Raw genomic sequence first — 12,112 nt, forward strand, 5'->3', positions numbered from 1 at the left:
GACTCCTGACTCGGCAAGTATGCTTCGGACAAGCCTGGCCCTTATCAGCTCCCCTCCTCCTAGACCTGGCAGATTTATGACCAGACTGCCGGCTAAGGACTTTGCTTCCCTGCCAACCACCCAGGAATTTCCAGCCCCCCCACCGGCACTGCTGACGCAGTGTAGAGCTGACACCCGTTCTGATGGGGTGAAAAAGGAGCAGTTAATTCATGTTTTACCCCTTTCCTGTAGAGATACTTTTGCAGTGTTGAGGATAAAAATTCCCCTCCTCTATCTGATCGGATCACTGCTATCCGGGTTTTAAATCTAGCCTCTACCCATTCCAGAAAATGTTTTAGCTTCTCAGCGGCTTCTGCTTTGTTATGCAATAAGTAGACAAAAGCGTATCTCGTGTAGTCATCGACTAACACATAATAAAACTTAGCATTGCCTTTAGACTGCTTAAAGGGACCAGCCAGATCCATGTGAAGTAGCTGAAATGGCCTTTGAGTGCTTATTAGCCTTTCTTTGTGTATGGGAGCTGCCGTTGACTTCCATTCACTACAAACGTCACAGTCCTCATATTGCGTACATGACCCAACCTTTTGTGGTACAAGTGTATACATTTATCATGAGTTGGCTTATTTCTTACTGTGTTTACACATAGTGGGGCTTCATCATTTACTATGAACAAAGCCTCTTTGAACTTTCCTATAACACATACCTTATTTCCTTTACATATTGTGCATTTCCTTTTGTCAAAGTGAACTACATAATTCATATCATTTAACTTGGCTACAGACATTATATTCCTGTCCATACTGGGGACATAAAGCACATTTGTAACTAGCGTTTTTAAACATTTTTTTTTTTTTACAATAATTTTTATTCAAATTTTCATAAAACAGAAAACAAAATCATAAAACATTCAAAGACAAAAAACAAAACAAAACAAAAATGATTAAACAAAAAAATAAAATGTTGACTTCCCATTTGTCACATATCAAATCAGTTATAGGTCTACAATATATAACAATCCTGTCTCTTAAATCATATTATAAAATCACTTTCCTCCAGTAGTTATCTTAATTAATCATCAAATCTCATAAACATTACTTTATTCTTTCCACAAAAAGTCAAAGAGAGGTTTCAATTCTTTAAGAAATATATCTATCAATTTTTCTCCAAATAAACATGTCGATTAATCCATCTTGTTAATAATTATAATAATCTTATTGTCATAACCATAGTCCAAATAAACATTTCGATTAATCCATCTCATCAGAATCTGTTAGGTCCAATAATTTCAATAGCCATTATTCCATTATCCCTATTAGTTCCATCTTCCATCTTCAATAGTCCTGTTAAGTCCAGTAATTTCAGTGTCCAATCTTCCATTATCAGTATTCCATAATAATCTTGCTGTTGTAGCCCATAGTCATATAATAAGAGTCTGATGGGAATTTCCTCTATCCCAAATATTTTCTTGCCATCCATTCTGAATAAGTTGCTGAAATACTGTTGTAAAGTCATATCTGTGTTCTTCTTTTTTACAAAATGCACTGGCTCATCTCTTAAGAGTTTTTCCATTGTCACATGGCTGCAGTTAATTCCATAGATTTTCTCTATATCAAGCTCCATCACATCATTCCAGTCCAGAAGATTATCCAAGCCATTGATAACTTTATCTCTAATATCTTCATTAATTTCTTCAGAGATAACGTTAAATTCCAAACAGTAGATTTTATTTCTAAAATCCATAAACTCCAGATCTTTTTCCAATTCCACATTTGTTCCAATCTCCAGGGCTTGTATCTTCCCTTTATTTTTTCTTTTCTCATCTCTGATCTCATTCTCCTCTCTCACAGGATCCCCTATTTCTTTAAGCTCCTGCGTCATTTTGCTCAGTTCAATTTTCAGCTCCTTACTACCCTGTCGCAGGGTTTGTTTCGTTATCTCAATCTCATCCATTATTTTCTGAAACATAGTTACTTCCAGATCCTCAGCCACTTTCTTGATTGCCATTTTTAAAACCACGAAAACAAAGCAAAACAAAAATAAAGAAGAACCACTTCTTATTTCAGCAACAATTGGGTTAATATTCCAGGCTTGATGACATCACAGTATAAACAGAGCAACCTGCCTTATCTCTCTATGTTCAAGAATGCAAAACAAATTTAGTTCCCAGCATCAAAACAGTTAGTGGCGTCGTGAAGAAGCAGATTCGTCAAAATAAAATAGACCAAAAAGAGAATAGTCCCAGACAATATAATATTCCTCGGAATAGAAATCAGGAATAGAAATCCCTCTTCTGTTTATTATCTTTAGAATGCACTTCCAGGACAGCTTTTTGCGACAGAAACAGAGATAAGCTGTTAATTTCGTGAATAACAGAGAAGAGTTATAGCTCACCCAGAAGTTGTCCAAAGCCGATCAATCTGACAAATCTCCTTTTGCTGCAACAATTTAAACCAAGTAAAAAAAATAATAGAAAGAAGGGTGCTTGCCTGTTAGTCCGTTCTCTCTTTAAAGAAAAGATAAACGTATCGCTTAAACAGATAGAGCTTGTTTGGAAGTCCGTCCGGCATTGTTGGCTGGACCTTATCTCATAAATTAATGAAATCCAGTCCTCCCAACAAAAACAGGCTTTTGAGGTTGATCTCTACGTTTCTCCCTGCCCGGGAGAAATTTCATCAGTCAAAAAAAAAATGTTCTGACTGATTTATATCTGAATAAGCTTCTTTTGAGGCGGGAGCCCGTCCCAAAAGCAGGCACAAGCGAAGTCACCCTTCCCGGAAGTCGCGTTTTTAAACATTTTAGATATACCGCTCCTACCCCTTTTACTTCGCGACAGCTTCCATCCGCCAAGTAAACGTTCTGGTTCATTGTTGGGGTCAGGGTTTTAAACTGTTTATCATTGTTAGCCAAAAAATGACTAGCTCCCGAGTCCACAGCCCAGGATGCTCTGTTCAGTTCATTGTCCTTGTCTTTTGTTCCTACGACATGCACTTTAAACGGGTCTTTCTCGCATTGTTGTGTTCTCCTTTTCCTCTCAGCTTGGCATTGTCTGCGTAGATGATGAGTGGAACCGCAATTGTAGCAACGTCTCACTCCATATGCCATGGATACTCGCTCATTCCGCTCCGGATTTTCTTTGTTGCTCTGTTTGCTTTTCTCTTGCCGGCGTTCCGCTTCTTGCAGTAGTTTGTTTGTGATGTAATTTACACTGAGCTCCGCGTCTGGCAAACTTTCTAACGCGCTTATTACTCAGTCCCAGGAATCATTTAAAGTTGACAAGGTAATGTATGCCATCTGTTCCTGTGTATGCTGCATGTCCATTTCTTGCAGTTCGGCAAACAAACGTTGTAAGTTCTGTAAATGCCTCTGCATGGAGTCGCCCTCTTTGTAACGTGTTTGGTAAAGTCTTTTAGCAAGTAGGACCTTAGAGCCCGCAGTTTTTCTCACGTGTACAGTACGCAACACATTCCACACTTCCTTCGCAGTGTTCAAACCTCTTACATGTATTAATTGTTCATTTTCCAGAGCTAGGATAATCAGAGCTTTAGCTTTCTCCGCCGCCCTTATCCACTCTGCTGGTGGGGCTGCAGGGGGGTCTTCCGCAACTGTGTGCCACACGCCCTCCTTCACCAGTAGCATTTCTGTCTTTACCTTCCAGTAGGAGTAGTTGGTGCTCCCCAGCCTCTCCAAGGGAAAAGACGCGCCTCCAAACGCTGCCATTCTTTATACCCCTTCTCGGCTGCCTTTTTGCACTTGTCTGGATCTCCGCCGTCAGCACAGTTTCTTACAGTAACGCTGTTATGGCTGGGCCCATAACCCTTTGTTGAGCTCTTGTGCCCCGAACCAACACGGCAGACGACACTTGTTGCACAGGACACAGAGGTGTGTGAGTAACAGCGTACCGGAACCGGCCAAGACGAAGAAACCACTCCAACACAATAGAGCTTTGTGCCAGTAAAGGAAACTTTATCTAAGTGCATATAGAACACAATCACCAACATAAGCTATACTCCTATCTCCCCCCACACAGCCTGGCTCTCTGGGCTTGTAATTTATAGCCAGCCCCTTTGATCCGGCACAGCTGTGTGTCCTTCACATAATTAACCCATTCCCAACATGGGGAATGACTAAGCTTAACGAGCCAACAACGAAGGGTTTCCATTTTGAAGGGTTTCCTGGCCACCCACCTGTTGACCCATTTGAGATCCAAAATAGCCCTTGTATCACCATTCTTTTTGTTTACTAAGAAAAACATTGAATAAACCCCTGATTTCCTCTCCAAGGGAACCACAGGCTCTATTGACCAGATGTTCAGCAAATGCTGAATAGCTTCCAGGTAGAGCCAGTGCTTCTCCGGCTTTTGAGACCTTGCGGGGGGGGGGTCGAAACCGGTTGTGTGTGTCAGCTCTGCACTGAGTCAGCAGTGGGGGTTGGAAATTCCTGGGTCGTTAGCAGGGAAGGGAAGTCCTTAGCCAGCAGACTGGTTGTAAATCTGCCAGACCAACGAGGAGGGAACCTGATAAGGGCCAGGCCTGTCTGAAGCTTACTTGCCAAGTCACAAGTCCAGAAGTGAGGTCAGTAGAGGTCCGGGATCAATTGCCAAGGGGTCAGTCCAAGAGATGCTGCAGGGAAACTGGGAATACACGAAGCCATGCCTGATGTTGCAGTCAGCAACAAGCTGCAGCCAAGGTGTGCCTTATAAAGAGCAGGGTTGACAGCAGGTGTGAGCCCTCAGCGTTTGGGCCTTAAGGGGACAGGCCTGCCTCTCTTCTGCCTGACCTTCTGCTGTCTACGTTCTGCAGGTGAGGGGGGAGTATCCTGTTCACTGTCTGCGTCTGGCTGCAGGGCCTCCGCTGTATCTGGGGTGCTCTGCAGCTGAGGGGCAGAAGGAGCTGGATTCTCAGGAGTCTCTTCCGTGTCTCCTTCTGGGTCTGCTGCTCCTGGGTCTGCTGCTGTTACTCCCGAATCGTCCTCATCGGAGGAGTCCTCTGATGGGGCCATGACAGTGTGGAATTTGAACACTCTGTGGCATATCCCATGGACACCATGTCCAGCACCCATTTGTCTGAGGTGATGTCTCTCCAGTGGGAGGCAAACTCTAGAAGCCTTGATCCCACCACGCGAGAGGCCTCTGGGAACCGCCAGTCAGGAGGAGGGGCCCTTTTGGGTCCTCCCCAAAGAGAAGGAGGTGCCTCCCGATTTAGTAGAGGAAGCGTGCCCACCCCCATCTGTCTTCTCTGCCCCAGCGAAGCCTGTTGGCTGACTGAGAAATCTGGAGGGCTGCCTTGAGGAACAAAAAAACTGGTTCTGTCTGCCCTTCCATTCCTCTTTTTTGGCCATAGGGAGTGCTTTCTTTTTGTCCCTAGTTTCCACCAGGTGAGCCTCAAGGGGCGTCACCGAATAGCTTAGAACCTGAGAAGGGTAGGGCAGTGAGGCGAGTCTGTGACCTTGCATCTACTCCCCACTGTCTGAGCCAAATGTAACGTCGTGTCACAGTGGAGGCAACCATAGACCACGCTGCAAATTGTAGGGCGTCCATGGATGCATCAGCCAACAGAGCAGAGGAATACACCATTTTTTTTAAACCATCCTTAACGAATTTTGGGACATCGTCCCATGCACCCAACTCTTCAGCCCACATAAAGACTGCTCTGGAAAAAACTGAGGAAGTGGCCGCTGCTCTGAAGCCGGCCTCATCTGCTTCAAAACTCCTGCGAAGAGCCCCTTCAACTCGCTTATCACATTGGTCCTTGGGCCCCCCCTCCCCTTCTGTTGGGATCACTGCGGAACTTGCAAGGGCAGCAATAGACGGGTCCACTGTGGGAAAATGCAGCCTTGCCATGATCCTGTCAGCAAAGACATACTGCTTCTTTGTCCACTTGCCAGGCAGCTTTGATTTGCATGGCGATGACCATTCAGCATCCCATACGTCATCAAATGCCTGGGGAAAGGGAACAGTAGCCTGCTTGGTGTCCATGGAGGGAAAAGCCTTTTTACCTCCTGCCGAGGCTGACTGGGTGGATGCCTCGCATCCCACCTCTATCTCTGGCAGCTGCAGCACTCTGCGCGCCTTCAATAGGAGTGGCTGAAAAACCTCTAAAGCGAAAAGCCTCACCAGACAGCTCCCCCTCTTCCCTGTCCAGCTCGAGTAGATCTTCGGAGTCCAACAGCACCACCTGTGGGACAGGGGCCTGCCTGGCCGACTGTGTCTGAGCCTGCCATGCCTGAGCCATCGAGACTGAGGAGCCTGCCTGGGTCTGGGCAGAGGAGCGCTTCATTACCCCCTCAGCTGGCTGCAACCAAGGGAATCCTTGTCACCGAGTTGCGCTACCATAATTCGCTCACCGTGTGTTATAGCAGTGAGGGCGGGCCTTGACTCCTGACTTGATTGGAAAGGGAAGAGGACCTGGAATGGCTATGTTGTGATGGCAAACTGCCATGACTGTTCTCCCTGCTGGAGTCAGTGGAGGGGGATAAGCGCCTCCGCTTTCCCCTATGGGAGCGCTTCCTCAAGTGTCTGTGCTTCTTACGTTTAAGGACACATTGGAGAGAACCACTGATTTCAGAAGCGATAAGCTCTTTAACCCAAGTCATGAACTTGGGAAACTGAGAGTGAGGGGAAACTTCCATTACCTTCTTCCAGCAGATTCACACAAACACACACCCGCTGTCTATGCTCAGGGATGGAGAAAATACTTGTTGGGCACTCATTGCTCCATGTGGCTGTGGCTCCTCTAGGTCCCTAGCCTCCCCCATGTGGCAGGGCTCTTGGTGGGAAGGCGGGGAGGAAGCAGGTGAGGCCATAACGTAGCGGCCTTGACTCACCAGCGCTAAGGGAAGTGAGCATGAAGCCCTTTCAATGGTGAGTTCCCTTGGGGCGCACCACTCAACCCCCTGCTAAAAATGCTCACCGAAGCCTAGACGAGCCTTGTTCTTCCCAGGAAGGCGGTGGGAGGGGGGAGCCAGAAGCCACGATCCCGCTAAACATGTGCATTGTGGAAACGCGGCTCCGCAGAGTGAGGGGAGAATCTCCCGTTTGAGCGGCTGCCGCTACTGCTGAGACGCTGCAGCTAGCCATGCTCTGCCCTTGCTTTAAGCTCCGGTCCGATGCCAGGGAACCCAGCCGGGTTCGGAAAATCTTCCCAAGCCCCAGACCCATGGAGTGAAGGCAGGAGAAGGGGAGGGAGAACAGATGTGAAGTAAGACAAAAGGTAAGGAGAGAAGAGAGCTAGCAAAGATAAAAAGGCTAGGGAAGAAAAAAGAACTGAAGGAAAAGAAGCTCTGAGAGTAGAGAAGAGAGAACAAACACCCAACCTTCAATTTTTAAATATGCTAAAATATGCTAGGCATGAACCAAAAGTGAAGCATTTGTATCCCATTATAACGACAGAAACAAGCTAACTGTATTGAAATCCGATTGATTTAATGGAAGGCATGCATATTTAGGGCATAATCCTACCTCCAAAGGCAGCAGGGAGAAAAAATGGATGTATTCAGGGAGCTGGATCTGCAGGATCCAATGCTTTTCCCTCTCATGAAAAGGGAGTGGGAAATACATCATTCCGGAGCTAGTGTACTTGCTGTCCTTCCACCCTGGTCAGCAAGACTGTAGATCTGCCTGTTCTTCCAACCTGCATTTTCCCATCCCCACTGGACTGTTCTGCCCACCATTTCTAACTGCATAATGACAATCCATAAAATAAGGCATATTCCAAGCAGGTAGTCATTTCCCATAACACAGGCTGCTCTTTACTATATTATGTTCAGGACTGTGTGCATCCTCAAATTCCACAGAAACATGAAATTCAGACCCTGAACTTGCATTGCCCTTATTTAATGCTAATTTCTAGCTTCTATGAATGCATGCAATACCTAATAAAATCTCAGGAATGTAAAAAAGTTTAATGAATTTCAAAGGATCTGGGGAGCAGGATTTATAGGCTCTGTAGCAAAGGTAAAATAAGCCTGCAATCCTAATTAACTTATCTAGAAGTAAGTTCCATTGACAGCAATGGGGCTTACTTCCAAGAAGACGTGTACAGGACTGAACTGCTCATTATGCAAAGTAAGCATATACTTTGGCTGAGAGTTTTAAGTTTTTAACACAGAAAACACATGCCCCTGATTAGTGACCCAAGGTCACATTTTTAATTTCTTGAATGAGTGGGGATCTGAAACCACACTGGTGGTCTCATCAGTTAGACAGATCTAAGATAAAGAGAATTTAAAAAAAACTACACTGAATAGTTACTATGCATACTTACCTCAACACAGTAATCCTTAAGTGGATGAAAGTTTTCAAAGAAAAAGTGTTTTTGGATGCGCTGCCAATTCTTTTTAGCATTCCTGCATTGTAAGAACAGCATAAAGATGCATCACAAAAAATGCCTCCAATAAGCCTTTAGAAAGAAAGTTACCATAAGGTAATCCTAACCATATCTACTTATATATCTATGAAAAAAAGTTCAAGATTATGGGCTGGATCCAGACAAAGTTAGCTGCATTTGGTTCCCCATGAAATCAACAGGACTGAAGTCCATAGATTTCAATGGGAACTAAGCACAACTAACAGTTTGGACCCAACCCAATATTTTTTTCTTCAACAAAACAATATAGAGGAGACCTGCATTGCAAACTTTTTTCCCCCAACTATGTGCATAAATCTGCATTATTACCTTACCTATCTTCTTGCAGTTGACACAGAGAGAAATGGGTTATACTACCATTAAATCACAGCAATGCTTTACATCTAATTGTATGGAGGTTCTGTTCCTTTAAGGCAAGGCTGGGGGAACCTCTAGCCTGTAGGTCAAATTTAGCCCGGCCCAGCCCCCTATTTGGCCTGTGATGCCATTTTCCCTGTATTACACCTACTTGTCCCACACCTGACACCATATGTGTTTTGGGCTTCTTACAGACATCTGACTAGATGGGCCATTGATCTGATTCAGCAAGACTATTCTTACGTTCTTATGTGATGTCTGATGTGGGACAGGAAGAGATGTGGCTACATTGGCTGCACAATTGTGTTCCCGTGGAGAACTCAACTGCACCCCCAGTCCTGGCAAAAAGCCAGGTTAAAATCAGTGCCCATCTGCTGAATGGTGGTGATTTCAAGCCTGCTGAAGCCAGTTCCTGGAGTCAAGCCTTTCTACAGAAAGCAGCTTTGCCAGCCTGTTGTCAGGTGTTTGAAAAGAGCTGCACATTGCAAAGCTCTGTAATCAGTGCTTTCCAAGGACCAAGCATAGGGCTGGCAAAGCCTCTTGCGCTGTTGTTCCAAAGCACCTGAAGGCCAGCTTGGGAAGTGCTGTGCAAGGGACTGGCAAGTGGGCAGGACAATCCCGTCATTCATCTGACATCAGAATGATGACAGGTGATTGGCAGGTGGGTTGCCCCACTCAGCTATCAAGTTGGCCTGCAGGAGTGGGGACAGATAAAGATCTAGCCCACCTGCTTCAAGCATAATGTTCTATATAGCAGAATGTGAAAAAAGTTCTGCCTCAAAAAATCTAAAAATAAATATAAGCATTTTTTATATTTAGATTTATAACCTGCCCCATTTCAAGGACTCTGGATAGGTTAAATGTATATATTATAATACAATATATTCAAGGGATAAAACCCTCTTTCCCATGCACTCATAGTCGAAGGCTGCAGTTTTAAGCATAATTACCTCACGAGTAAGAATGAGTGAATTCTGTGGGACTTTTTCTGAGTAAATATGGTTGGGATTGTAATGTTATTCATGTTTCATGTACAATAAACTATACAAGAGAAATCCTACATTACGGGGGGGACTCTTATCTAAATAGATTGTTATTACCTGCCTTATTTAGTCCACCACTTAACATTATTTGAGACATGAAGTCATATATTCACCTGATACTTCCAAACCAATCTAACCTCACCTTTTCCCAAGAAAGAACAAACTGTCACACTGTTGGTCTCTTCCTATTACTCCACAACCCACCAGCATCTTCTACCCCATCCATAACAATAAAGAAGCTGTTGCACTCTACTTATGGGAAGACAGCACAAGTCAATTTATTAAAATTCAAGAGACAGATGGTGCCAGTTCCTCTGTCTCACAGACCAAGTATGCTTTTAATAATTTCACTGTATCTGTTACTGCTGAATTTGGCTTATTTTAAATGTTCCAGCTTGATCAGATGAAACAACACAACTATGAATAGAACAAGATGCTCCTTGAGAAAACAAGATTCATCCATAAGTGGACTAGAAAGTGTTTTTCCCATTTTGGAGCATCACCAGCTTTAGAGCAGTATTTTAAATAAAAAATGTACTACTAACCCTGTTCCATGCATGTTTTCTGCTTGATTAAGACTACATTCAATAACTGGAATTAAAGTTTCAAAATCTTCCACACACAATGCTTTGCACATTCTCCAAATTTTCTTAAGAGCTATTAAAGCATAAAGTCGAACACTGAAATTGTGATGGAAACACCACTGTAGGACAACAACTAGGGCTTTCTTCAAAGCTGGCGTCTAGAAGAAAAAAAGCATTCTTTAACAGTTCATAATTCTGACACCTTGCACTGCAATATAAGAAATCAATATAAAATGCTATTCATCTGATTCCTGAATATGAAACATTTGTCACTGGCACTGAGGTGGAAGTTTAACTGAAGTTGTATCAAGGAATCTTAAATCCAAGCATCGGAATTACTTTTCCACTTATATTCCATATACACTTATACATTTCTCCTATAGCCTTCTTAGCAACCTTGCAATGTTATAAACCAAAATATAACTCTGAAAACTTATGTTAATTTTAATTAATAATAATAAATTTAACAATTTTATTCTACCTTTTGAAATTAAAACAAAAACAACTTAAACACCAAAAAATACAAAGTAAAAACTATAAAAATATGTTTAAAGAATTAATAGACCAGTAAACACTCCAAAAAGCAGTACTGTAGCTTACAATGCAGTTATTGAAAAGGCCTGGGCAAATAAAGCTGTTTTCACATGGAGCCTAAAATTAATAAGAATAGACACTAGGTGCATGGACCTGGGGAGGAGACATTCCAGAGCGAGAACACAACTACTGAGAAGACCTGATCCTCAGTCACCATTTGCTAACCTCGATGGCCTTAATGAGTAAGTAGGGCTGAGTGGGAGCAGATGGTCTTCAAGATACCCTGTCTCAAGCTGAAATGAACTGAAATGAACTGAACTTTACAGGTTGAAACCATCAATTTAAATTGAACCCAGAAATGTATGGGAAATCAGTGAAACTGTTTTAAAACAGACAAAATATGTTCCAAATGATCTGTGCCAGTCAGCAATCTAGGAAACTAGAGGAAGGTTTGGAGGGAGGAGATCAGTAAGAGGAGGCATAGTAGGTTTCTAAAATTATGTATAGTGCGGGGGAAATGGATCAGGAAAAGTTTTTTTCTCTCTCAGTGTACAATGCTGTTGAATGGTGAAATATTCAAGACAGACCAAAACAAAACACTTCTTCACAGTGCATATTTACAAACTGTAGGATTTACTACCACAACATGTGACTGTCACCAACCTAGATGGCTTTAAAACGGGAATAGCAACAGCAAAATCAACAGCAAGAAAGGACTACTGCGCTCATAACCTGCTTGTGGGCTTCTGATATCCAGCTTGCCATTATGGTAAAGAGGATTTTGGATAGACAGGCCTTTGGTCTGATCCAGTAGAGCTCTTTTTATCTTTTCAAGTTTCTGAGTGGTCTTCAGAGGCAGCCCCATACAATACATTGCAGTAATCTCAATTGGATGTGAATTAACAGATGATGTCGATGATGATGATTTCCCTGTATACGATTTCAACCAAAAGAACATACCTTTTCAGATATATTTTGGAGAATGATGTCAAAATGTGACATCACTGCTAAAAATGTGCAAATGCTAGTTTTATGCTGTTCTTCACCCTGAAAAATAAGCCATATGTAAGTACCAATGTTTCTCAATGCAAGTCATTCCTTAGATTTTAATTGCACCTTTTTGACCAAATATGGGCATAGCAACAGTCATTCGTGTTCCCATAAAACAGAAGCATCTGCTGTTAATATCTATGATAGAGTAGTAATAAAGTATCAGTGCTTTTTTGTGACA

General features: G+C 43.1%; 1 protein-coding gene across 5 annotated transcripts in view; it reads right to left on the reverse strand.

Moving 5' to 3' along the window:
* TARBP1 (TAR (HIV-1) RNA binding protein 1) overlaps window positions 1-12,112 on the reverse strand; it is a 67,752-nt gene that overhangs the window by 17,431 nt on the left and 38,209 nt on the right. For all 5 annotated transcript variants that reach the window (XR_009762338.1, XR_009762337.1, XM_061624516.1 and 2 more), the window contains exons 23-25: window positions 11,842-11,928; window positions 10,309-10,505; window positions 8,262-8,343 (exon numbers count right to left, since the gene is read on the reverse strand). Coding sequence is in view for 3 of the 5 variants with exons in the window: in XM_061624516.1 (XP_061480500.1) it covers window positions 8,262-8,343; window positions 10,309-10,505; window positions 11,842-11,928 (366 nt within the window). In the remaining 2 variants the exon portion in view is untranslated. The remainder of the gene's footprint in view (window positions 1-8,261; window positions 8,344-10,308; window positions 10,506-11,841; window positions 11,929-12,112) is intronic.

This window comes from Rhineura floridana, chromosome 4 (assembly GCF_030035675.1).
Source record: "Rhineura floridana isolate rRhiFlo1 chromosome 4, rRhiFlo1.hap2, whole genome shotgun sequence".
NCBI lineage: Eukaryota > Metazoa > Chordata > Lepidosauria > Squamata > Rhineuridae > Rhineura > Rhineura floridana.